Source organism: Temnothorax americanus, unplaced genomic scaffold (assembly GCF_048541705.1).
Source record: "Temnothorax americanus isolate GAGA-0224 unplaced genomic scaffold, ASM4854170v1 Scaffold22, whole genome shotgun sequence".
In the NCBI taxonomy this organism is placed as follows: domain Eukaryota; kingdom Metazoa; phylum Arthropoda; class Insecta; order Hymenoptera; family Formicidae; genus Temnothorax; species Temnothorax americanus.
Window position 1 is genome coordinate 2,129,028 of NW_027509360.1, and position 23,687 is coordinate 2,152,714.

Sequence of the window (23,687 nt, forward strand, 5' to 3'; positions counted from 1 at the left end):
AAGTTTAGAACATTCTAGTTGTTTTTTCTCTTCGCGAAGCTTGGGAACGTTCATTAAATGGCCGCGCCGAAGAAGTCGGGATGATGCCAAAAATTCAAAAGTATATTTCTCGCGATTTTATTTTTCTATTTGTTACATTTTTCACATCCGCTTTACCTCTTTTATCAACCGAATTTCACCAATTGTCAACCGCATTCGTCAACCGTACATGTACCCACATTGCTCATACTGTATCTTTTATGAGCGCGAGGAATCATGCTCGAAATGTAATAATCTCATTCTGTGTTCCCTGTGCCACGCAAAATAGGATTTACGTCTCGAGGAGAGCGATGCTGGATGCCCCGGTAGTTTTCGGGATGTAAATTACGACGGTGACCGCCAATGTTACTAACTCTAACGCCGTTTTAAGGCCGAAGTATTATACGACAATGGGCACCGACCCGATTCGCCGTGCTCTTTCCGCGATGTTCGCCTGCTTTATGTCTCCCTCGACGCCACGACGCTTACAGCAGTAAATAAGAATCGGGAATCGCGTCAGACCCCTCGACGTGCAAATCTTCTTTCGGATAGTACATATTTTTCTCTTCTAATCTACAAAATTCCCCTTTCTCCAAAATTACGTCGATGTCGTCTTGATACGCATGACACGGGAGGTCGGGAGGTCGGGAGGTCTTCGACATCGAAGGAAGGGGCGAAGGATTCATTTCACAAATAAATGTGTTACTCAAATAAAAATACAGATATTAGAAATGTCTACGTAATAAAATAAATCGCGAGGTTTCATGAGAAAAAATTTGAAAGATAAAAATCATAATAACACATTTAAAGTTTATACAGTTTGTACTTTTCCTATCATATCAACTTTAAAGTTAAATTACACCAGATTTTCTGAAACTTAATGCTTTGTTCTAAGAATTATTGAAATTAAATCTAAGTAATTTTTTTATAGAAATTTACACGCATCTTTGCAATAACGCTATAAATAAGTCGTAATAAAAAAAACAATAGGCAATGTGCAACTTTTTGTAATAGGAGACATAATAATAATTGCCTAGCTGAGTCACAAAAGAACAAGCGATTTGGGACATTCAGAAAAGTGCACGTCTATGAGAGAAGCCTACCGCAGAGAGAACATCTGAAGAAAACTCATCCTAAAAATGCGGTTTCATCTCTGCGGCCTGAGATTTCCGGCATCCATGAGAAAAAGCGTGCTTTTATTGGGACATTATCCGAATTGCTTTCGGACGTGTACCCGGGGCTTAATGTCAGCCTCTGACCCTCTTCTCTCTCTCTCTCTCTCTCTCTCTCTCTCTCTCTCTCTCTCTTTCTCTCGCATCTCTGTTCGTCTTTTTCCATTTCTGTCGCGTGTCCTCCCTCTCCTCCCTAGGGACGCGAGATTGTCGACCCGATTGAATTTTCTACAGTTCTAGATGACGACGCCGAATCATCTCTGGCGTTTCCACGTCTGGAAGCGAAAATCGACCGTGAAGAATTATCGGATTCTCAATATCATTCGCGCCTTTATACTACTTGTTTTTTTAACCTTTCCACCTTTATTTCCTCGATATTTTGGACGTATTCCACTATTCAGCAGTAAATAAAAATAACACAAACTCTCTTCATTAACAGTCAAAACAAGTCTTAATAGTTTCTCTGGCGAATTTAAAAGCTTACATTTTTTTAACAAAAATTAAAATTATGCAAATGTTTAGTTACGAAAATTATTAAGCGTTAAAAGTATAAATATAGATAACGAGATGTTACATTTTTCAATTAATTGCAAGTAGTATTTATTTTAACAGATATTTACAGTAAAGTTATAATTGCTAATTGTAAGATATTTATCGAGAAAATTGAAAAAGTTGCAATCGATAATAGTCTCTTATATAATTATTCAGAAAATGTCAAAGTTATTTAGGAAAAGTCTGCCATTAAAATAATAAAAATGACATATTAAGTGACATTAAATGACATGCTATTAAAACGACACATCTATACGGTTATTAGGTATTTGTGATCTCAAGATATTGCTTTTATTATATCTCAAAATATTTCGAAACTTTTCTTATTATCAATAAATTTGCCTCTAGCAAATAGTAAGAATTAACCGTAATAAATAGATAAATGAAAACACGCTACTTCCGAAAAGTTACGCGAAACTCGAATGAGCTTCAGATTGCTTTAACGATTCTAAAGGCAACGTATATGATAACGAAGTACGCAACCCCGAAAGCGGGGGAGTTTGTGCACATTTGACCTAAATCACTTGACCCAACGCTTCTCGGATATGCCTATTCGAGCACAAATAGAAAGGAGTTTGAATTTCTCTGTTCTCAGTGCATACCTATACCAGCCATTACTGATCAGATCTAAAAATGTATTATTACAAAAATCATAGATATTAAAGCTGGATGGAGATTATCATGTTTATCGAGTTTTGGACAGACGCAGACTTTATAGAAAAACTCATTGTTAACACTTAAAAAACATTCTATATAATATCAAATAAATAAATAGGTATTTTTGAAATGTGACAAAATAGAGTATAAAATAATTTATTTATTTTCTATTAATGATGAATACACGCTTTCACGATCGACAATTTGTCGTGTCACGCGTGATCGGGAATTCGATTTATTTCACACTAAATGGATCATGAAATATGTATGTATACGCATAATAAATATGTATGAGTTTAGAAGCTTTATAACCTGATAGTTCAGAAAATTTTGTTCGCTCCATTCTCTCATCCGAAACTCGTCCGAGGGAAGAGAAAGCAAGCGCGAGCACGCAGCGCGACCGCTGGATTTTTGCGGCGAGAGACGCAAACCCCGACGTTCTAACAGACATTTTCTTGGCAGGGCAGTCTGTTCCGTTGGCGAGACGAACAATACTCAGGACTCCACGCCGGGCCTCAGCGAATTTGGGAAAGTGAGTCAACATTTACATTGTACGCTCCACTGCAGATTTACCTTTTTCACTGAACAGGGAAATATCGCGTTCGCAAAAAAATGCCCGCCTGTACATACACGCTTTCGAAAGAGTTTCCGTTTTATGGACACGGACAGAGCTGCGCGACATTCTGCTGAAAAATAATACTGCAGACTTCCGGCCAAGACGCGTCCCGGCATTATTCCGCGAAACGACCGCACGACAGTTCAGATTATAATTTCGCTATGAGCTCCCCGTACGTTATAACGCGAATATTGCATTAAACATTTTCAGTTTTTTTGCGAAAATAAAATGTTCCCTAATAAATAGTGATATCAACCTGAGACTAGAGAATATCTTATATCGTTAAAGCATGTGTGTGTGGAGTAATGTTCAAAGTAATTTGAAGTTGTTTCTCTTTTTTACGCGCAAATTATTACAAATAATACTGTTATACGAATTGGCAAATTTAGCGTTTAAATCACCTATTAGCGAACAAAGAGTATAAATACACCGATAAGATAATATCCATGCACTAATTTCTACTAACACTTCGCACTTGTATATATATTGTTCAAATTTCCCAACGGCTCACCCTTTCGGAATATCTATATAAACGAGACGTCACGACGGCACATTACATCAGGGACGTTCCCAATTTTCGTAGCGGGATTTAGATCGCGGCTTCACGATCTCGATGGCTCGAATTATTTTTCCACGACGTAACCGGGGAAATGATCGTCAACGAACGCGCGACTGATCGCGTCCGACCTACATTCCGTTTATCACTCCCGTCGCTCCACCGCGTTCATAAAATTATATCCCGACCCACTTTCGCGCGTGTAGAATTCGTCGAGGGATTTCGAGCGTTAACGCACAGGTTCGGTGATCTCGACGAGGCGAATTTCTGCCATTCTCGCGCCGCGTGAATCCCGAAACCCGTCTAAAAAAAAAACCCCCCGGAAGAAATGAATTCTCGTCAGGTCGTTTCGCATCGATTGAGTTTTTGTCGAAATTTATAATCTTGCGGCAACAACGGTTTTCGATTAAAAGAAGAAAAAATGAGATGAAATAGCGAGAATAATGGAGAGGAGAAGAAATAAGGAGGAGGTAAACGAACGAGGGAGACGCGTGAGAACGTAAATCAAACGAATCACCTCCATTATCTCGTCCCTCCATTATCGCATCCCTTGCAACAGCTAAATCTCACATTAACAAATGACAGGTCTTCCGAAGAAAAATTTTATGCGCAACGCTAAATGCTCCGCAGTTTGTCATTGACAATTCGCCCATGAAGTGTTAAACAGATATTCCATTTAAAAATTTTCGGCAATTAGAAATAATTCGCTGACGCGGTAACGTCTTTCCAAATATCATGGTCCGGGAGCAGTTTTAATCATTTTTATTTATCGTATACGTTCCCGGTACTTTTCTGCAGCATTTCTTATATTTCATTGCACATTATTTACGCATATAATTTATTCATTCCTGGAAAGCGAAGATAGAAAGCTTAATTAACGGATATCGCCAATTCAGCTGCGTCATTTAAACACGCATATATTGCAACTGACTATCGAAAAACGGTAAATATGATTGAGCCACGGTTACAATAAATTACTCGGAAAAAAGAATTTTCTGTACGCGCGATATCAACCGTGTTCTATTTGCTACGCAAACGAAAAGTCGTGTTGCCTGGCGTGTCTCGATTGTCGCAACACACCGCTGGCTATATTGAAACACCGGCGGTACAAAAGTGTTATTGCTGGTAGCCTGGCATCGGGCGAACATTTCGCCACGAAATTCCGATAATCTACAAGTCCCGGAAGTAATATCGTCCTTTCTCTCTATCTGCGATACCGAAATATTTTTATCAGAGACAATAATCCACTTCGTGTGCTTTAGTTTGGTTTTCTATTCGAAGAAGAGAGAGAGAGAGATCTCTCTGCTTTCGCGTTACACAAAAGTGAACGAAATGCAAACGAAAGGAAGAAACGAGCCTTCGCAGTCGCGCACGGCAGACAACTAGAAATGTTGGTAATTGAACAGAATTATAAATGAGTAACTCATTACCTCGAGATCTAAGCCTATCGAAACCACTCGCTTGTACACCCGGCAAAATACGTTTCAACGAATTTCGCGTGTCGTTTCAAATGGAAACGTCGCGACGCCATAGCTCGTTCGAAAAGACAAACAGAATTATCTGAAAATTCCGTGCTCGTGTTTCCTTGTACAGTTCAGCCTTCCATAATGTCATGCCGTTGTAAATACCGGCATGCATTTCCGGCGACGGACAGCCATACGCTATTCCGGCGAAGAGATGAGTTTGACTGCGCCGCGTGTGCGGACGAATGCGCAACTCGACGAACATTTTTACCCTTTACGCTCTTTGTTCCTTTGGCCTGTTATTTCTATTGAACGACCCATATTTTCCGGTGTCCATTCATCAGGTGCGCGAATACGCGCATGAACGCACGCACGCACGCACGCACGCACGCACGCACACACGCACGATCTTGGACCACCGTTAACATGACACGGTGATATATCGTGAAATTATGGCGATAGCTCGCGGTGTTGTATTTGTTGCAACGTGAGCTTGATTTTATTGCGGCTTTTAGATGTGACGATTAGTTTCACCTAGTCCCGTCGCGCGTTCGATACCCATGCAGCAACAGGCATCGGGATTACACCGCGAAAATTCGCCGTTTCATCCGCCGGGGGATACAGACGACACATAAAACCGATTTCTTTTTCTCGATTTTCGCGAAAGATTGGAAATAATGTCGAATGCAGCGGAATCGATTACGCGATGCTATTAATTTGAAAAATATCGTAATTAAATCTGAATGGATCGAAAGATTTAGCGAATATTGCGAAGCGAAAATTAAAATTTATATACGCTATAGTTACATACGTTAAGTCATTCAAATAATACGCCCTGATTTTTATTAATACTACTTATAGCTTTATAAAATTTTCCAACTGTTTACCTAGCCGTTCTACTTGTTCGCGACTTGAGCGACATTTGCATGTTTTCGCTCTATTTTCCTTACAAGCAGTGTTTTTTTAGCTTGTTTTTCGCTTGGTTATTAATGCTAACAAGAAATCATATAATGCTAATAAGAAATCGTTCTTTATTCGCATAATCGTCTGTCTCGCTAAAAAACGACGCATATCAGAGACCATCATCTCACCGCAAAAACAATGGACGTCGTTTTCTACCATCGACGCACGAGACTCGCATCATTCGCATGAAATCGTGTGCGGCTCGAGAAAAGCGGGCCCTCACCCTTAAATGCTGGAAAAACGAGACCATTGTGATTCGTTCTTCCACCTACCCCCCTCCGTTTCCTTTTCCGTTCGCGTCGACAGGACTATATTATATTTATCGAAATTTGCTCGCGACGTTTGTAGAAAATACGATAGTACGTAGAAACATATATAAGAGTCGTGTTTTCGAAAATTAATGTTTGAAAGAGCAAGAATGGATAGAATAACAAAGAGAAGCAATCGGATCTTCCAATTTTAATTTGCTAATTATTTTTAACAATCCGGTATTTTAAAGGTTAATTAACTGATTCGTTAATTAAAAAAGCGATATAGGTCAAACTAAACCCGGAAAATTGAACGAAATTGACGCGCCAATTTATAATCCCGTTGGAACTCGCAACGTTCCTCAAAATTAAACTCACTTCATTTCCAAGATAAGGAAAAGTGATTTAACATTTACGGCGGCAGCGGGCCGCAAATATATCAAGCTCGAGCCCACGCTTCGACCAACGGCCAATACATCGAAGCTTTTTCCGCTATCACATGATGGAATGGGCGGTTGCTTGCGCGTTCCCGGCTAATGTTCGCTAGTCGAAACGCCGGCGTTTCCTCCGTTTCCCATGATATTTTTCTCATCCTTTCCGATCGACCCTTTCCACGTGTTTTTACGCCGTAACAGACGCACCTTCCAAACCCATCACTCCGTCCGACATTTCGCTCTCGGAATTACGAAATACTTTGATTCCTATACTTTGCTTCCGTTACTAAATATTTTATTTTTGAAGCATTATTCTTGAATATATATTTGAAGGATATTTTTAAAATTAATGCATCCTGAAAGATAGTATAACGAATGTAAAATATAAGTTAACAATAAGTCCTATAAAACGTTGTGCAGCATCTCCTTTTTACCTACTTTACCTATTTTCATAGTATTTTTTACTTAAATTTGCAATTTATTTTCTGTAGTGAATTCTATTAGCATAGTCCTTTCGAAATTCTTAATTCATTAATTTATTTCATAAGATAGTCATACGTGACTTTACGCAGATAAATATGACTTTAACGTATTTGATTATTCTGCAGGCAGTTGTCAGGGAATTGAACAGGCTGGGCATGTTGGTCGATCTCTCGCATGTCTCGACAAGAACGATGAGGGCGGCCCTGCAGACGACGAGGGCGCCGGTGATTTTCTCGCACAGCGCTGCCAGAGCGCTGTGCAATTCTACCAGAAACGTGCCGGACGACGTGCTCAGAAATCTGGTGAGTTTCCCCGCGTAGCATAAACACGGATACCCGAATCCAATCGGATTGCGCTTACAAAAAGGGGGGAAAAGAAAAAAGTAAACGGATCAGTTAGAAACCTTCCGCTCCTCGTGGAAACAGGTAGCGAGTTAAACGGAAACACCGCGCGCTGTTGCGAGAAGAAAAAGTGCGATACGTCGATTGCAATATATATATACAAGGGGGATTTATTTATTTATTTATTCAGGTCTCGCGGTACCGCGCGCGTCGTCGGTCAGTTAGAAAGCACTGTGCGGAGTGCGAGCGCTCGCGTACAGAAAACGAATGAGATATTTCTCCGCTGCCGCGCTTACAAGAGACGGATAGAGAAAATCAAAGCGAACACTCGCGAAAATGTAAACCGGCGCGCATGAAAGTTGCTGGCTGTGCCGCGGCCTTTGTTCGACCATACCGAGATTATTTGATTTCGGGTTAGCGTACATACATGCCGCTGACCAACCAGGTCGCCCTGAAGCTCGGTTTTCGTGCGGTTTAGTATTGGTGAGCGACAACTACCCTGCGGAATTGTGATATGTGTAATATTTGAGAAGCAGCGGGTAATAAAATATCCGCAGTTCTACGCTGGTAAATGTGCTCATGAGCATTAACGATTTTACGTGGCGATGCAAAATAGTCTCGTCAGAAATTTATTTCAACATTCTAATTAATTACAATTTCGACGCAAAGCTATAATTAGAAAGAAAATAATACTGATAAAGTAATAATATAACGAAAAACATACGTAAAGATATAATAAAATATATGATGATAGTAAAAATATATACGATCGAATACGAGAAGGAATATAAAACATACGTGCGAAATAAATAGCTGCCGACAACCGCTTTATTTATATATATCGCGATCGTTCGAGTGCATGTAAAAGGAAATAAAAATGATGCGAAAAGCAAAACGAAAGTGTGCGCGCAGTGCCGAGTGATTAAACGCAAGTTTTATCGACAGATCTGATATCTGGAAGTGAGATGCGTAACGTCGAAATTAAATTCGTAGCCTACAAGCGAAGTCAGGCCAGCCGTGTGCAAATCGAACGCGATATCAGAGTAGTTTGCAATCCGCGAAGTTGTAAAACGCGCGGAGCGCGAATCGGTGGAAACGTGCAAGAACATCGGGATCTGTATTATCAAACACAAAGTGTAACATCGAGCGCGCAAATTGTTTGTGTTTGTGTAACGAGATAATTGCAAACTATTCGTAATGTGGACGAAGGAACGAAGCTCGGGAATGGAGATATGTCAAAACGATTTCGAGCGACGGAAACAACGCGTCAAAATAGCATCGAGTGTGTTAGAAGTTCGAGAGGCTTAATCCGCGTTATTATCGATAATTCTGCTCACACCGCCACCACCGCGAATTGGCGTTAATCCAATTGGCGCTAATCTCGTCCTCTGAACCGCAGCACCGAAATTTTTCCTCGCCCATTAAATTCGCGAGAGGCATAAACGCGGCACGATAATTGACGTTTCATTAATCGTAACAGTTGGTCGAGTAAGAATTTAAACGCGACGCTTCATTAAAATTTCATCCCATTCTCGTGCCGCGTGCTCGTTGATTAACGATTGACGATTGACGAACTAACGATGAGCTCAAAGAGCTCTAAGCTAACGAAAGTAAATTCAACTTATTGCCGATTAATTCGGCACTTCGAACTTTATCGCGAGGGATATGCGATGCAAATTTTATGCACCATTTTACACTCTGTAGTATTATTTATATGAGTCATTGGACCCATACAAAATTCTAAACTGTAGCATAAGTTGACAGTTCTAATCTATATGTAGTTATATAAAGAATTAATAACCATGTAATCACAAAAGTTTTGTTATCTAGAAAAAGAAACTTAAATTATAAAAGATAGAAAATATAAAATAGATGATAAATTATGAAAGATATAAGTAGCAAAAGGTACACTGATAACGTATTAATATTTTATAATATTACGATCCACTTTGGGACTCTCTTAAGGTTCTGAGCGGAAAACTTTTTATTTTGACTAACTTGGCGCTAATCTGTTCTAATACCTTAATATTAGCTAATGCTTTATATTAATACTTTATTCTGGAAAATTCATGTTGCTCCGTTCACCAATTCTTTTGAAACACATGTCCAATTTGCAAGATAGTATACGCGTGAAATGTTGTTAACCATCCTCGAAGAACAAGACGGATACTAATTAATTAACCGACATTTCCCTCGATTTCTTGAAGTCAACCAAACATCCTCATATCCACGAACTTCATTCTCTTCTCTCTCTCTCTCTCTTTCTCTCCGTGGGCGATCAATATTCCCTTAATTATACCCGCAGAACGAGAAGATGAGTAACAGCGATCTAAGCCGGATGGCTTGTCCGGTAACGTGTTATTAACCGCGTCGTCCTGCTGCCCTAATTAACATTGCCCATGCAGTTTAAGCGAGGATAGGTATCAAATAGACAACTGCGTGTTCCTTGAAACAGTTTCCCTGATAGCTTCCGCGTTCAGTTGATTGAAAAACAACTTGAGTTAATAAAGAAATTATTGTTAAACAAATTATTTTAAACTGATCATATTTTGTGATTAGTCTCTCTTTTGATGATATCTTTTATAACTGTAATTTATGAACTATTTATTTTCTGAAACGTCGATTTCTTTGATGCAGTAACATTATCCGCGTGAATCTTTAAGTGTATTTTACAACTGCAACAATCTGCATAAACGAATTAAATTAATAAAATTTTTCATTCATTTTTATATCGGATTTTAGACCATGGATATTTCTGAAGAGTGGCCATTAAGGTTTTAAACGGCCATTCTCTCGCGAATAAATTTCAGTAGTGGGATAATGTACATTATGGCTCTACTGCAAATGACTGCACGATGTATTTTCGTGTCATACGTTTAAAGATCGAAAGAAATACGATCGCACAGCGTATACGACATTAATGCATCTGTTCACAGGCTAAGAATGGCGGAGTGGCGATGGTCCCTTTTTATACCTACTTCATAACATGCAACAGCACCGCTACTATAAAAGACGTTATTGGTACGTGCAACGCTATTCGCAAAACTGTGCTAAGCTACACCCCGGGAATAAATTATACCGTTATCGATATTGCATGTGACAGACGCGCCGTAATTACTATACACGTATTATATTGTACGTCATTTTGACACGTTTTCCGTCGTGAATTTAATTTTCGGAGTCATGCTCCGTAAAAAGACGTAAAATTAAATCAAAATAAATAAATGTGTCCGACATTTCTCGAACGAGAAACAAACACGCATCTGAATATTGCAAGAATCCTGCAATTCATCTTGCTCAGTCATTTTTTAAGTGGGATATATTCTTGCTTCCACTTTAACGTTTGCAAATATTTGAGGAGATACGTTGTCCCGACAATAACAAAACATTTTATTTCACCCATGCATGCATGACGATCTCGTAAACGCGTTACCTCATATAACCGGCGCCGTTATTCCCTATTTTATTCCCACAGGCAAACGTGCATGCATTTATATTAAAATATTTTATATATTAAGATATTTTGCGACGCGCTGCCAACCAGGACAGAATGATCAAGGCCCTATATTGTTTCAGCACACATCAATCATATTCGAAAGGTAGCGGGAATTGATCACGTTGGGATCGGAGCGGGTTTCGACGGGATAAATTTGTAATTATTCTTTCACCATATCTATTTTCGCGAGGCAGAAACACTCAGAGACAACACGCGCGCGACATTGCCACATATAAGTAATTTCGTTCAATAACGTTCATGATTAATCTCGTCGAAAGGTACGAGCCACAATAAATCTGGAGCCCGACGTAAATGTGTATTTAACCTACAGAGAGTTCCACTTTTATAACACTCGGGATAATTGCTTCGCTTGTTTGGAGAAGCGCGTGAGTCCCGGGAGGTTAATTTTATGGAGGGACGCAAGAAACAATGCCCAAGGAACTGCTTTTGTTCCACTGCAGCTATAAAACTTTCACAAAGTGCCTAATCATGGTTCTTGTAATGCATAGTATTATATAATATATCGTTGCTAACATAACTTTCCATGCTTTTTTTTTGTCGCAATAATTCTTTCAAAATTTACTTCGGTTTAACATGCAAAATATAGCTTCTACCCCTTTTCATTGGGCACAAAAACAAAATTAATTTATATTCATGTTACGGAACATTGCTCATAAAATCACTAAAACATGTTAGTCAAACAGAAATGTTATATAATTTTGAACTTATATCGTGCTCGATTTAATATGCGTTTCGCAATAAACTAGCTAATTGTACACAGTTATTTTCTATCTTCAAGTTCAATTTATTCATAATAATAATCAGACTGTTCAGAACTAATGTGGAATCACAAAGGCTTGTGCATCTGCAGTAATGCGTGGGACATATATGTCAATTATGAATACAATATCGAGGCAGAAGTGAAAGATATCAACTCAGATTAGCTAAAAATATAATTCATATCGTCTTCAAAACAAACGATTCAATCCTTATTCAGTTTATTGTTACGATGTTCTTTTAAGAACATGAAAGTAACGCGTCGAGCACAGAAAACTTATCGTCGTTCTCTGAGTGTTACCTCGAACCAGCTAAGTTAAGAAGATCGTTTGATCCTCACGAGATTTATCCTTTTTGCAGCACTCCCACGGGTTTAGAAGATGTCTCGAGGTATCCGCAACTATTGGCCACCTTACTGGAGGATCCTACATGGACGGAGGAAGACATCAAGAAACTAGCCGGCCTCAACTTGCTGAGGGTATTCGCAAAAGTCGAACAGGTACGGCGATGCTCGTTTTTAATCGGCTACAAAGCGCCGTTTTTTTTTACGACGGTTGTAAACGAAAAGCGCTTTTGCTAGCTCGAACGAAAAACACGTAATCCTACGCGACGGTGGACTGCGTAATTCCGGATATCTACGGTTTATCGCGCGCGCGCGCGCGTTGAATTTATCAGCGTTATTGGACGGTTGTTAAAGTTTTAACACTCTTTGTTACACACGCGCAAAGCTAATTGAACGCGTTACAACCTTGGCTCTTGTTTTCGCAAGTTCATTATTGGAATTATGTTCACGCTCGGAATAAAGAGACGACATAAAGAAAAATTAAAATAGCAAACATTGGCTTTTCAAGCAAATCAAATAAAAAATTAGAATGAGAAATGAAAGAATTAATGAAAAATGAAAAATTACATACAACTAGATACTACAACTCCACGTATTATTTTTTCAAAAGATTGATCTTAAGGACGTTCTCTCGTCCTTATACTAGAGAAAATCGATTTTCTATAGATTTTCTTGAAACTGTGAATATACGTTAATTTGGGTGTGCTTTATGGCGTGGTATAAATTTCAGTACCTCTTCCGGTATAAAAAATAAAAATACTGACTGAGCCTCAAAGTTTTAAAAAAAAATTTTTTAATTTAATTTTTTTTAGTTTTGGGGCATTTTTTCCTCATAGAACTCGACGAGAGGAGCAACTTTGGTCCTTTTGGCCAACGTCGTATCTCTTACCGTTTGGCCTGGAAAACCTTTTCATTAGTAAAAGTTGAAACTTTGAGGCTCAGTATCTTGATTTTTTATACCGGAAGAGGTACTGAAATTTATACCACGCATAAAGCACACCTAAATTAACGTATATTCACAGTTTCAAGAAAATCCTTAAAAAATCGATTTTCTCTATAGTATAAGGACGAGAAAACGATCCTTAATGATTTTTTGCTGGAAAAGAAATTTCAAAAATGGTATCAAACGTAGAGATCGATTTCGTTCTCCACTTCTTATCTTGCTGCAGTTTGCAATCACTATCTTTTCTGGGTGATAGGTTCGTGACGAGTGGCACAGAGCGGCGGTGTTACCTGTGGAAAAGATCAGTCCACCGGACAACTCGGCCTGCGTCTACGGCGCGTCCTGATCCTCTTTAAGGACAATCGTGCCGGGATTTCCCGACTTTGCGCGATCGCCGAAGATCCTGCGGGTGCCGCGGTATTATTGGAGCCTGTAAGGACGCGTGCCCCGAATCGCCAAAGGATCCGTATCCATAAGAAGGCAAACTCCAACGGAAACGACCGACCAATCTACACCGAAAGAACTGCCGACTTTTACTTCAGGGACTCCGTCGCGCCTTAACGAGAGACGAAGATTCAACGCGGGAATGCGACCGGTCCTTCGAAGTTAATGGCGTCGAGGATCCTTCGGAGACACCTTTGGGACGAGTGAGTCCGTTCGCCTGTCGTTTGGAAGGAGATCTCGAACGCCGGCGCCGTTAGCGGCAGTAAATTGCGATCGCATTTGAGAAATAATTATCCGCCTCTTATAAATGACGCCTTTATTAATTTTGTGATATTAAACACGAATTAGAGAGAGTAACCTCATAATATTAAAGAAAGATTAATGATTGTTTTTAACTCTCAGTGCTTCTTCCACGCTTGCAAATTATTCGGCATAATTTCGCGATCATTATTTGTCAGGCATTTCCGTTTAGACTTCAAACTTGACTTAATAATCCGGACACTTATTCATTATTTCGCAATTTGCATCACCTGCACTACGTTGAAGCGTATACTTTACATACACCGTGCTGCATATTCTATTTTAAAATAATTAAAAAAAAAAAAAACAGAAAACATATAAGTTTGAAAGTATGAATCATTTCATAATTTCACTTTATAAGCTGCAATTTTTAACTCGTTAGGATAAATTCGCAAAAATACTTGTTACGCGCTCAACTTATGTAAGTTATTTTGCTAATCGCAAAGGTGATCGGAAGGATTCTCGCAGAAATTTTATTGAAAGGAAAAAAAGGTCATATTCTCAGCGTACATTTAGTACCATTTATGGTCGGCTGATTCTCATATCATGCTTCCAGCACGTGCAACACGATCTTCATATACAAAATTAATAAATATCAAAACCAGGCAGCCATATATCTAGCGTTAAATGTACAAGAATATGAATTTGCCTGTGGCAGCTCTGCGTAATTAATCTCGTAAGATTTCTTGCGTTTAAGCTAAAACCCGAAATATAAATAGTTCGAACGGAATATCATCTCAGGCGTCACATTTACATCGTTCTTTATACTTCGACCAGAGAACGATCGTAAATGACATCACTGTCATACACCAACCAAAGAGATAAGCCATACTTTTATAATTTTTAGATGAATTAACGATACTATACTATATTGAAAATATTCTGCGCGTTCTCTAAGAAATATTTGAATTCAATTCCACGTTATAAACGAGAATCGTAAAAGTTAATAGGTATTTGTACTGCCTGTATATACTGTATACTTTCGTTTCAATTTAATTTTATTCAGCTTATACGTCCCTTTTAAATACAATCATCTTCGAAAAGATCTTTCCTCCAAAATTTATATTTTTTTCTTTTTGCATTACTCTGACTGAATCGTAAAAGCTTTTTTAAATTCTCCAACACAGATTGATATTTATAAATTTTTTTAGTATTTTGCAATTAACATTTCATTCAATAGAGAGAAACATAGCTGGATAAAAAATTTCCTACCCTTTCTTAATTTGCAACATTAAATACGTAAATATAAGCATTAAACAAAAGCTTTTCCTATATATAAAGTTCACTTAAGATTAAATGTAGAATAAGATTTCGTTACTTGTTTGTACTTTTCAAAGATAATGTATGAAAGATTACTCATATCCAATCGCTTATAATTGAAAAATTATTAATATTTCGATAGTTTTTAAGATGGAACGACTCCAAATTCGTCAATGAATTCGCCACCAATGGTGTCTGTCAGTGTAATTTTGAAACGCCCTTATACATGAATATCGAATCAGACAAGTGCACTTATGATGTGCGAATATAACGAAATTTCCAAATAGAGAAGATTGAAGAGTGCGAGAGAAATAATTAAATTTCTAACGATTCATTAAAGCTTCGCGCGCCAAGGTAGCTCCCACGCGTCAATAAAAAGAAGAAAGGAAAAACCTCTCGCTTTATGGCAAATTTATCGTAATTGATAGCAACGCAACGAAACGAAATTTTCTATTAATCGCGCGCATCGATTCCATTTTTAATCTTTCCAAAATTGACTCTATACTTTCTATAAGATACAAACCTGTCCAGATACACGCTATCGATAATAACATCAATGCTTCTAACTGACTCGCATCGCCAAAGAATATCGGCTATTCTCGAAATTTATTCGACGCGCTGCTTGAATTATGCTTAAGATGCGTATGTAATACGATTCGTTGCCGATATTAATTCACTGCCAAGTCGTTGTACTGGATTTTACGAACACCTTGACTCACGTCTATGACATTCTCAGTTTCGTAAACGATAAGCAAAAATGTAAAAATGTTGACGATCCGATTGATATAATTCGACAGAATTCTTTACGATGATTTGCAATACCGATACATTTTTATATATCCGCATAGACAAGCTTCTCGAAGCGTAATAGATTGGCTATATTACGTTACTTCGCACAATTTCGCTCGAGTTCCATCGCTGCTACGATCGCACGAACCGTCGTCCTGAATCGTCCTATAGCCACAAGTGCTTTGAGAACAAAATGTTGATTTAACAGACTCACTTGCAACGCGTAACGCGACCTATACTCTTCGGAAGCTATATCGCTAATATTACAAGCCGTTCGTTTCGAAAATGGCGTGTAACAGTTTTCAGAGGTAGAACACTTGTAGAGGCAGATCGCAGATTTATATTCCAGAATTTAGGATTACATCAAACTTGAACTTACGCCACTTTCAAAATAGTTATACGACCAAGAAACTCCTGGATGCGTCGCGGATAGTTTCGTGACTTCTCTCAGGGCTGTGATATTTTCCGCGGGCCTCGTGAAACATTTCGTGCTTCCATCTTAAAAAAAAAAAAAAAAAATCGGGGCGCGTCGCAGAAGGGAGAAAATTATATCGTCGGAGAAAGTCGCGCATGTACGATTATTGCGAGTCGAAGACGTGGGTTCGTTACGCTCAACAATTCATTAAAACGATATAATAGTCGGTTTAGCTACACGACAGGACACGCTCCTTGACAGAAAAGGTAGATACTCTTTGTAAGAGATATTTCAGAAATGTATCCAGAGCCTCGAGAAGATGTACGGGTTCACCGAAACTTTTTGGTAATATAAATTTTTAATTTCGTACCTTGTTACAAATCACACATAGTCTTGTAAACGCTTTTATAGTTTAGAAAATTTATAGTAAGGTAACATTATCTAATAGCTCAATCGACCGTCATACCGCTTTAATCGAACAAACTGCGAGACATCGCGAGATGAGAAAACCGTGCGCATTTCGTCGAGAGAAATGCGCGCCGAGATTTTCCGATTTACGACTTTGTTAATATCGCATTTAAATGAGTAGCAGTATCGGAAGGATAGATCCGTAGAGCGAAGACGATAAGAAGCACAACGTAGTCTAGCGTGGACTGTACATCTACGAGAAATTTTTCAATACGTACTAAACACTCGTCTTAACGCGAAAGCACACACGCGCGTACATACATACACATTTGTGAGAACAATCGATGCCTTCGACGACTCGCGGCGCTGTTCCACGAGCTACGGGATTTTCGTCCGCACAAACTGTCAAAGAACTAGACTCTTGACAAGAAACATGCTTTTGCAACGCAAGAAAAAAAACATGAGTTTAATGAACTTACAATTAGTCATTAATTAAAAGTATATCGTTGGCTGTACGTTCCCCGCCGCGTTCGAATCTCAATTCAGAAAGGCAAATTCCTTTTTTTCCCTTGAAACAAAGCTATCAGCATGCATTTATCCCGAGAGATCTAGCAAACACGGTGAAAATTGTCAAAATACAAAAAAAAAAGAAGTTTACGATTAATTGATAATCATACATAGAGAATGAGGCGCATTTCCCTTTTACATAAATTTTAGCAGCAATAACGCAGCAAGTAACCGCCAGATAGTCTACTGTTAAGTAGCATAAACGACCAATAGGAGGATAATTTCGTATAATACGTATAATTTCTAATTCGTACCGAGTAAGTCTAACGAGTACGTAATTACGGCACTTTGCTCAATACCACCGATTAGGACATCAGGAAGACACACACATACCGTTCTTTCCGTATAGCGTTTCCGTAATGTATAAAACCTTCGTAAACTTAATTACGTTTAGATGAACAAATGCGCGCGCGGCCGTGTCACGGTTATTCTTTATAAATAATTTATGAATCTTTCCTCCGCGCGAGCAGACGCCGAGACAAATATATTGCGAACCGACTCGAGAGTCGACGGGGAAACCCATAGATAATTATTTTGAGTGTGTATGAGTGAGCAACACATATGTGAGCGAAACGAGAGAGAAAGAGAAAAGATCAATATATTGTCAAAAGGCCGGAATAATTTCGAGCGTTTCGAGAAGGTGGACGCGAAAATCGTATCCGGACAACGTCAATTACTTATGTAGACGAAATGAAATTTATCGATACGCCCGTGCCTCGTATCGTTTGGACAATCTATGATTCTTGAGTTCCGTTTGTCTCGAGGTAACGTTTCAGCTTACATTCACAATCACGCTATTACTTGCGATGTAAAAAAAGTCTAATTTAAAAAATGTATATATACATAGATGAATGTAAACGTTCTTTTCTCGAACAGCTCGACCATTATTCTCCCGATAGGTCAACGTGTTCATTTTGTAATACCTAACAAGTAGAACGGTCAATCACGCATGCGAAATAGAAATCGTTTTTTTTTCTAAGAACGTAATTGAAGGCAATTCGGAGAAAAAGGCAAGAGGGAGACAACAGCGAGAAAAAAGGAAGGGATCTTAGTTACATAAACCTTAACGTATATACCGTAAACAACACACAACTGCCTAGAAACTCAGATTAATAATAATATATATATATATATTATACTTATATTACATTATATACAATTAATTTAAAAAAATGACATGTCTAAGCGCACAACAACGAGCGAGTTTGGCAGAACAAGAGACGTGCGTGTAGATAGAATATATTCAACCGAAGTGTACGTACAAGGTGTCCCAAAACCACCGGAACATATTTCAATAACAGATGTTAAATGTCGTTAAATGTGGTTGAATTAAAAGCGAAAATATATATAATTAATGAAGAGCGAAACTTCAAGATAACAGGCGGAGAATAAAATCATATTGTTAGAAAAAATTCAGGCCGGTTTTACTTTGATAAAGTTCGGATTGTCGCATTATCTTCGCGGGAATTCATAAGAAAATTGCGACATGATGGTCTTCCGTAAGATTATCCCAAAAGAAATATCAAGTCTGCGTGAGTGTAACAAGGCCGTCATCGAAATACGTACTGGTAGTTTCGAAATGCACCGTATAGGAGCACGGAAGAAGCGAGAGGAGACAGTTCGCGACTGTACTCGAGAGACCATAACGCGGCACGTTTCTGACCGTAGCTACGATTTTTCACTTCGTCTGGCGAGAATAAATGCACTCCCCGACCATTTACCGCGAAACAAGTTTTGCGGTCGAACGTCGATACATCGAGCGACGCGAGCGAAGACAAACGTCGACCAAGTCTCTGGCTGGGTATAGCCGATTGCCGCCCGTTATCCCGGGCAAAGTTGCCAGTTTTGAAAAGTTAAACGCGTCCCGCGGGGAACCCGCACTGCGCTTCTCGGCGCGTCAATAATTCAGGTGCAAGAAAAATCAGTTGCCACGACGCTAGCTCGTCAAGCGCGTCTTTTTTATTTTATTTTTCACAGAGACTCGTTGACACCCCCAGGGACTTCTTTCGCTAGCCAAGCTCATCCCTGAGTCGCTTTATTCGAGTAAAATAGTAATTTCAATTCGCGAGAGATATATATCTTTTATTGACTCTCGACGCCGAGAATCCCGAGGCGAAGTATAACGCCAATCGTCATCGACGTAAACGAGTCGAGTCGACGTCGAGTAGTCGTGCAAGTTGGTCCAAAAGGGGATAGCTGTAAATTTCCGCGACGAACTTCGGCGGAGATGCGACGTGAAACTTTCGCCCGCTCGCATTTTCGATTTATCGCTTTGTCGAACGCTCGAGACGAATCCTAGATATAAAAAAGTGACGACCGCGAGTTGGAGCACTTTAGAAACACCGTTCTGAAGGGCATCGCCGTTTATCGCTGCGAGAACTCGGGGACGAGAAAGCGGAATGGGAGGCGTTTAAAGAGAAATTTCATTATCAACAAATACAAGTACAATCAGCAGGATGCCTCGAGCTGTTCGATGACTATGTACAGCGTGTAAAAGTTTTTAGAAAAATTTAACTATGTGGCGGGATGAGAAAAAAGAGAAAAAGAGAGAGTGTGCGTGTGAGAGAGAAAGCGAGAGAGATTTGCAAAACCTGTACGATGAAAATATATTGCAATGATTAATGCATGGCCGCAGATATTAAAAACGCTATGAAAATGAGAAAATGATAGAGAAAGTTTTAATAAATGAATTCTTAATGCTATAAAAAAAGACAAGAGACACTATTGAGATACCTACTCTACATAAGAAACATAGTATATATATATATATATATAAATATATGATAATATACACACATTTACACAATCAAAGAGAGAGAAAGGGGGAGAAAGAGAAAGAGAGAGAATAAAAAAGTGAAAAAACGAGAAACGTAAACACATGTACATGGCATCCTATGAACGTAACTATAAATATATACCGATATGTGCGTAATTACATTAATATCTATGAAAATTAGGCATCGATGTACTTGCGGACGTAAAACGTGCATGAGATTAACTCACTTGCTATTACCTTATATGAGAACAGATAAATATATACTATATTCATGGGATATCCCAAAATGCTACCGCCATTTCCTTCATTTACGAATTGTTTGATTAATTTTCAGCCCAGCTTCTTATAATTCTTTTATCTTTATAATATTGGACACTTCAGAGTATTTACAGATATTTGCTCGCGATTAAGTAAGAACTATTAAAATAACATAAAATAACACATTAACAAGAAAAGTTTTCAGCCGCTTATAATTCAAAAACTACTGACGCCTCGACATTTTCATTAATTGCCGAAATCCAAATTGATCAAAGAATTCTTAGAGAAAAAACTGGCGATAGTTCTGGAATATTCTGTATATGTAACAAGAGAGAGAGAGAGAGAGGAAAAAGTATGAATGTGTGTAAAAGAATGCGTGTATAAAGAGACCTGTGCAAGAGAATGCAAATAAGAGAGTAGGAATTAATTAATCGAGAATTTTTTAAAGAAAGTCGAACCGCGTTTTTCGAGCGCACGCTCGTCGGCTTCGACGAACTTAGGAAAATATTTACAAATGATACATTCACTTGAGAGAAGTTTTAGTTAGAGAGTGAGAGAGGTAAATTTAGATCGTGTATAAACTAATTTTAGGAATTTTGGTTGGTTTGATGTTAGAATTGACCCGGGAAAACGTCGAGTCGATCGTCGTAGAAGCGCGTGAACTGCGGCAATAAAATCGAATCGTATCGCTAATGAGGTCGTGTTCGCGTATAATTATATGGTCAGACTCTTATCGCGACGACAGTTTGCAAAACGATTTTTCCCTTGAACTTGCTCACTGGCTTGTCGAAGCGTATAGCGTAACTCGCCCTTCGCGATTAAGCGGCTTTACATATTAATTAGACGCGCTTGCTCTGCTACGAAACTCAAATTTTACGATACTGTACCGCATAAGCTATTGTAGCAATGAGTCAGCAACATTTATACGCTCGATTTCTTATTATTAATAGATGATTGTTGAATTTTTAGCATACACGTGTATAAGTATAATGAAGTAAAGGAGATTGTTACGAGTGAAAAAGAAAAGTAAACGTTAAAAAAAATATATTTAAAGAGACATCTCTCAAAAGTAAAGTTTGCAAATATCATGAATTTACGTGCCATTTTACGGCGTGTAAGCCAAGTTATTAAAATGATTAGGTAATCTTGCAAACTTTGGCCGATAAATGCGAGAAGTGATAATCCGCGACCTCGATGAAGACGAGAGATTCGATTTTATGTGTCGATTATTAAAAAAGAAATTGTTACTTCGCGCAACGAAGCGTGTTTCGCGAAAAGCGAACGAAGACGATCGCAACGGCGACGATTTTATCTACGTTAATCTAGAAGACATTGCTGGAACAATGATTTGTACGCCTTCTATGAAGGACCCTAGAGTACATTATGTTACCTAATACTCGTAAGCACACATTATCTAATAAATATTATTTACAAAATCTCTCAACCGGGCTATTTACACGATATTTATTTTATAAATCCCCGAATATGAATTAAGTATAAAGTTTCGCAATTAAAATGTTCAATACATTCGAAGAGCAAATAAATAAATGATTGCTTACAATATTGCGGACGTATTAACGGTACTAAATTTAATATTTATTTAAAGGATAAATTTTACCTCCGTTTTAATCAAAAAAGTATTTATGGAAATTATTTTATTGTTATTCTTTCTCTAAAGTTCTACGCACTTCGAGCGCGAAAATATATGATTTCAATAAATTAAAATGGATCATCTTACAGCAATTTATAATTTGATTTCCTAAGGCTCGATCTAGTAAAATTATAAATCTTGATTTAATAAAAAAAATAAATTGTACAATTTTACTCTTCTGTTAAATAAAATCTATAAATAATAATAATAATGAAATAATTTACATAAACCGTTTTCCAATTAAAACGAAGGTAAATTTTATTCTTCAAATAATACATTTATCAATTCTTTTCAAATAAAAATTAGATGATATGTATTAAATTATATAAGTTGTCATTAAAAAAAGAAATAATGCATCGTATAATAATTAAAATTTGTTACTATAACAATATACATTCATATAGACATGAAACAGATTGAAACAAGTAGTCTCGTCAGTTAAAATTAGAGCGACAATATTTCCATTTCAAACTGCTCCTTCAATCGAACCGAATTAATCGTCCCGATGCTAACGAGTTCACGAAACAAAGCGTAAAATATGCAGATAATAGTTCATTTTCAATCGAAATTAATTTACAATATAAAATATAACACCCTTGGTGTTACCTTGGTGTTTGTGGAAAATAAGCGTCCAACGGCAAGGCCGTCGAACACCGTGTTATTAATCACGCGGCAAAGCTCAAACCGATAACAACGTGTCACTCCGTGTTATACCCATCGAAACGCGATTATTTCCTACGAACTATTAGCCCGCGCATCATCTCGTGTGATTAATTCCCGCGATTAACGATTGTAAGTCTCTCGACAGTTTTCATCGATGCAAATATCTCACGCGATTTATTCGTGTCACTCAGAATCGAATTAATAGCGGATGGGAATTATGAAGCGTTATTTATACGCCGACGATAATGACTTATTTAACGATGACACTAGATTCGAATACATCGAGGTTTGAAATATTCGCTGATTTAAACGTAAATTGCTCGTTTATTTCGGTTGTAAATGCGGAGTATAGAGAGATATACTAAATTCCTATAAATACATTATATATACGCAATATTAACTTTTGATAGTAGATTTTCAGATAATTGCATTTTAATTATATCATTAATTCAACTTTATTAATCGCACTGTACTGCGCGTTTAAAATGCTAATTTTTATTTTTCAACTTTTCAGTCATAAATGGAACGTCGCATGTACAAAATTGATTGCGAGTCAAGCAACATTTCAATGCGTTTGAGTAACGAGTACAGAGTTTGAGATTTTGTTCGTTGTGTCAATTTACAAGTTTTACGAGTGTCGAGCGATCTCTCACGTTTAGATAGAATTTCAATGTATATAAATTGTAAAGTGCGCATTGCGCGTAATTATCGCCGGAAGTGCCGTGCAATTATCATATTCTAATGATTCATACATATATATAATTAGTCATGTTTTCGCGAATGTTGTAAGTGCAATGAGTGAATCTGAGAGAAGAAAATCATGGGGTGAGTAAATGAAGTAATGGGGTGAGTAAAAATTGATTAAACCGAACGTTGAAGATGTTAATGTCTAATGGAGTAACTAATTATAAAGTATTGATTACGAAATATCGTTAAGATCTCTGATAAATGATCTCCTTGGCTATGAATCGCACAACCTTAAGCAAAAATAACTGATATCGGAAAAAATAATATCTCAAATTCCGATATTGTGCATCCAATATTATGCACCTCCTTACCATGTATAAACAAATAAAAATAGCACACCGTCCTGC

At 38.0% G+C, this 23,687-nt stretch overlaps 2 protein-coding genes across 4 annotated transcripts in view; one reads left to right on the forward strand and one right to left on the reverse strand.

Annotated features, from left to right (window-relative positions):
• The window catches only part of LOC143898129 (dipeptidase 1), a 130,407-nt gene extending 108,690 nt beyond the window's left edge, over nucleotides 1-21,717 (forward strand). For 2 of the 3 annotated variants that reach the window (XM_077407353.1, XM_077407354.1), the window contains exons 8-13: nucleotides 2,862-2,931; nucleotides 7,288-7,464; nucleotides 10,440-10,524; nucleotides 11,080-11,155; nucleotides 12,137-12,275; nucleotides 13,319-21,717. In XM_077407353.1, coding sequence (XP_077263479.1) covers nucleotides 2,862-2,931; nucleotides 7,288-7,464; nucleotides 10,440-10,524; nucleotides 11,080-11,155; nucleotides 12,137-12,275; nucleotides 13,319-13,408 — 637 coding nt within the window. In that variant the 3' untranslated portion in view covers nucleotides 13,409-21,717. Of the gene's footprint in view, nucleotides 1-2,861; nucleotides 2,932-7,287; nucleotides 7,465-10,439; nucleotides 10,525-11,079; nucleotides 11,156-12,136; nucleotides 12,276-13,318 lie in introns of those variants that run through there. The other variant, XR_013257107.1, reaches the window with a different exon arrangement.
• The window catches only part of LOC143898137 (uncharacterized), a 331,198-nt gene that overhangs the window by 288,054 nt on the left and 19,457 nt on the right, over nucleotides 1-23,687 (reverse strand). The gene's annotated exons all lie outside the window — the stretch shown is intronic.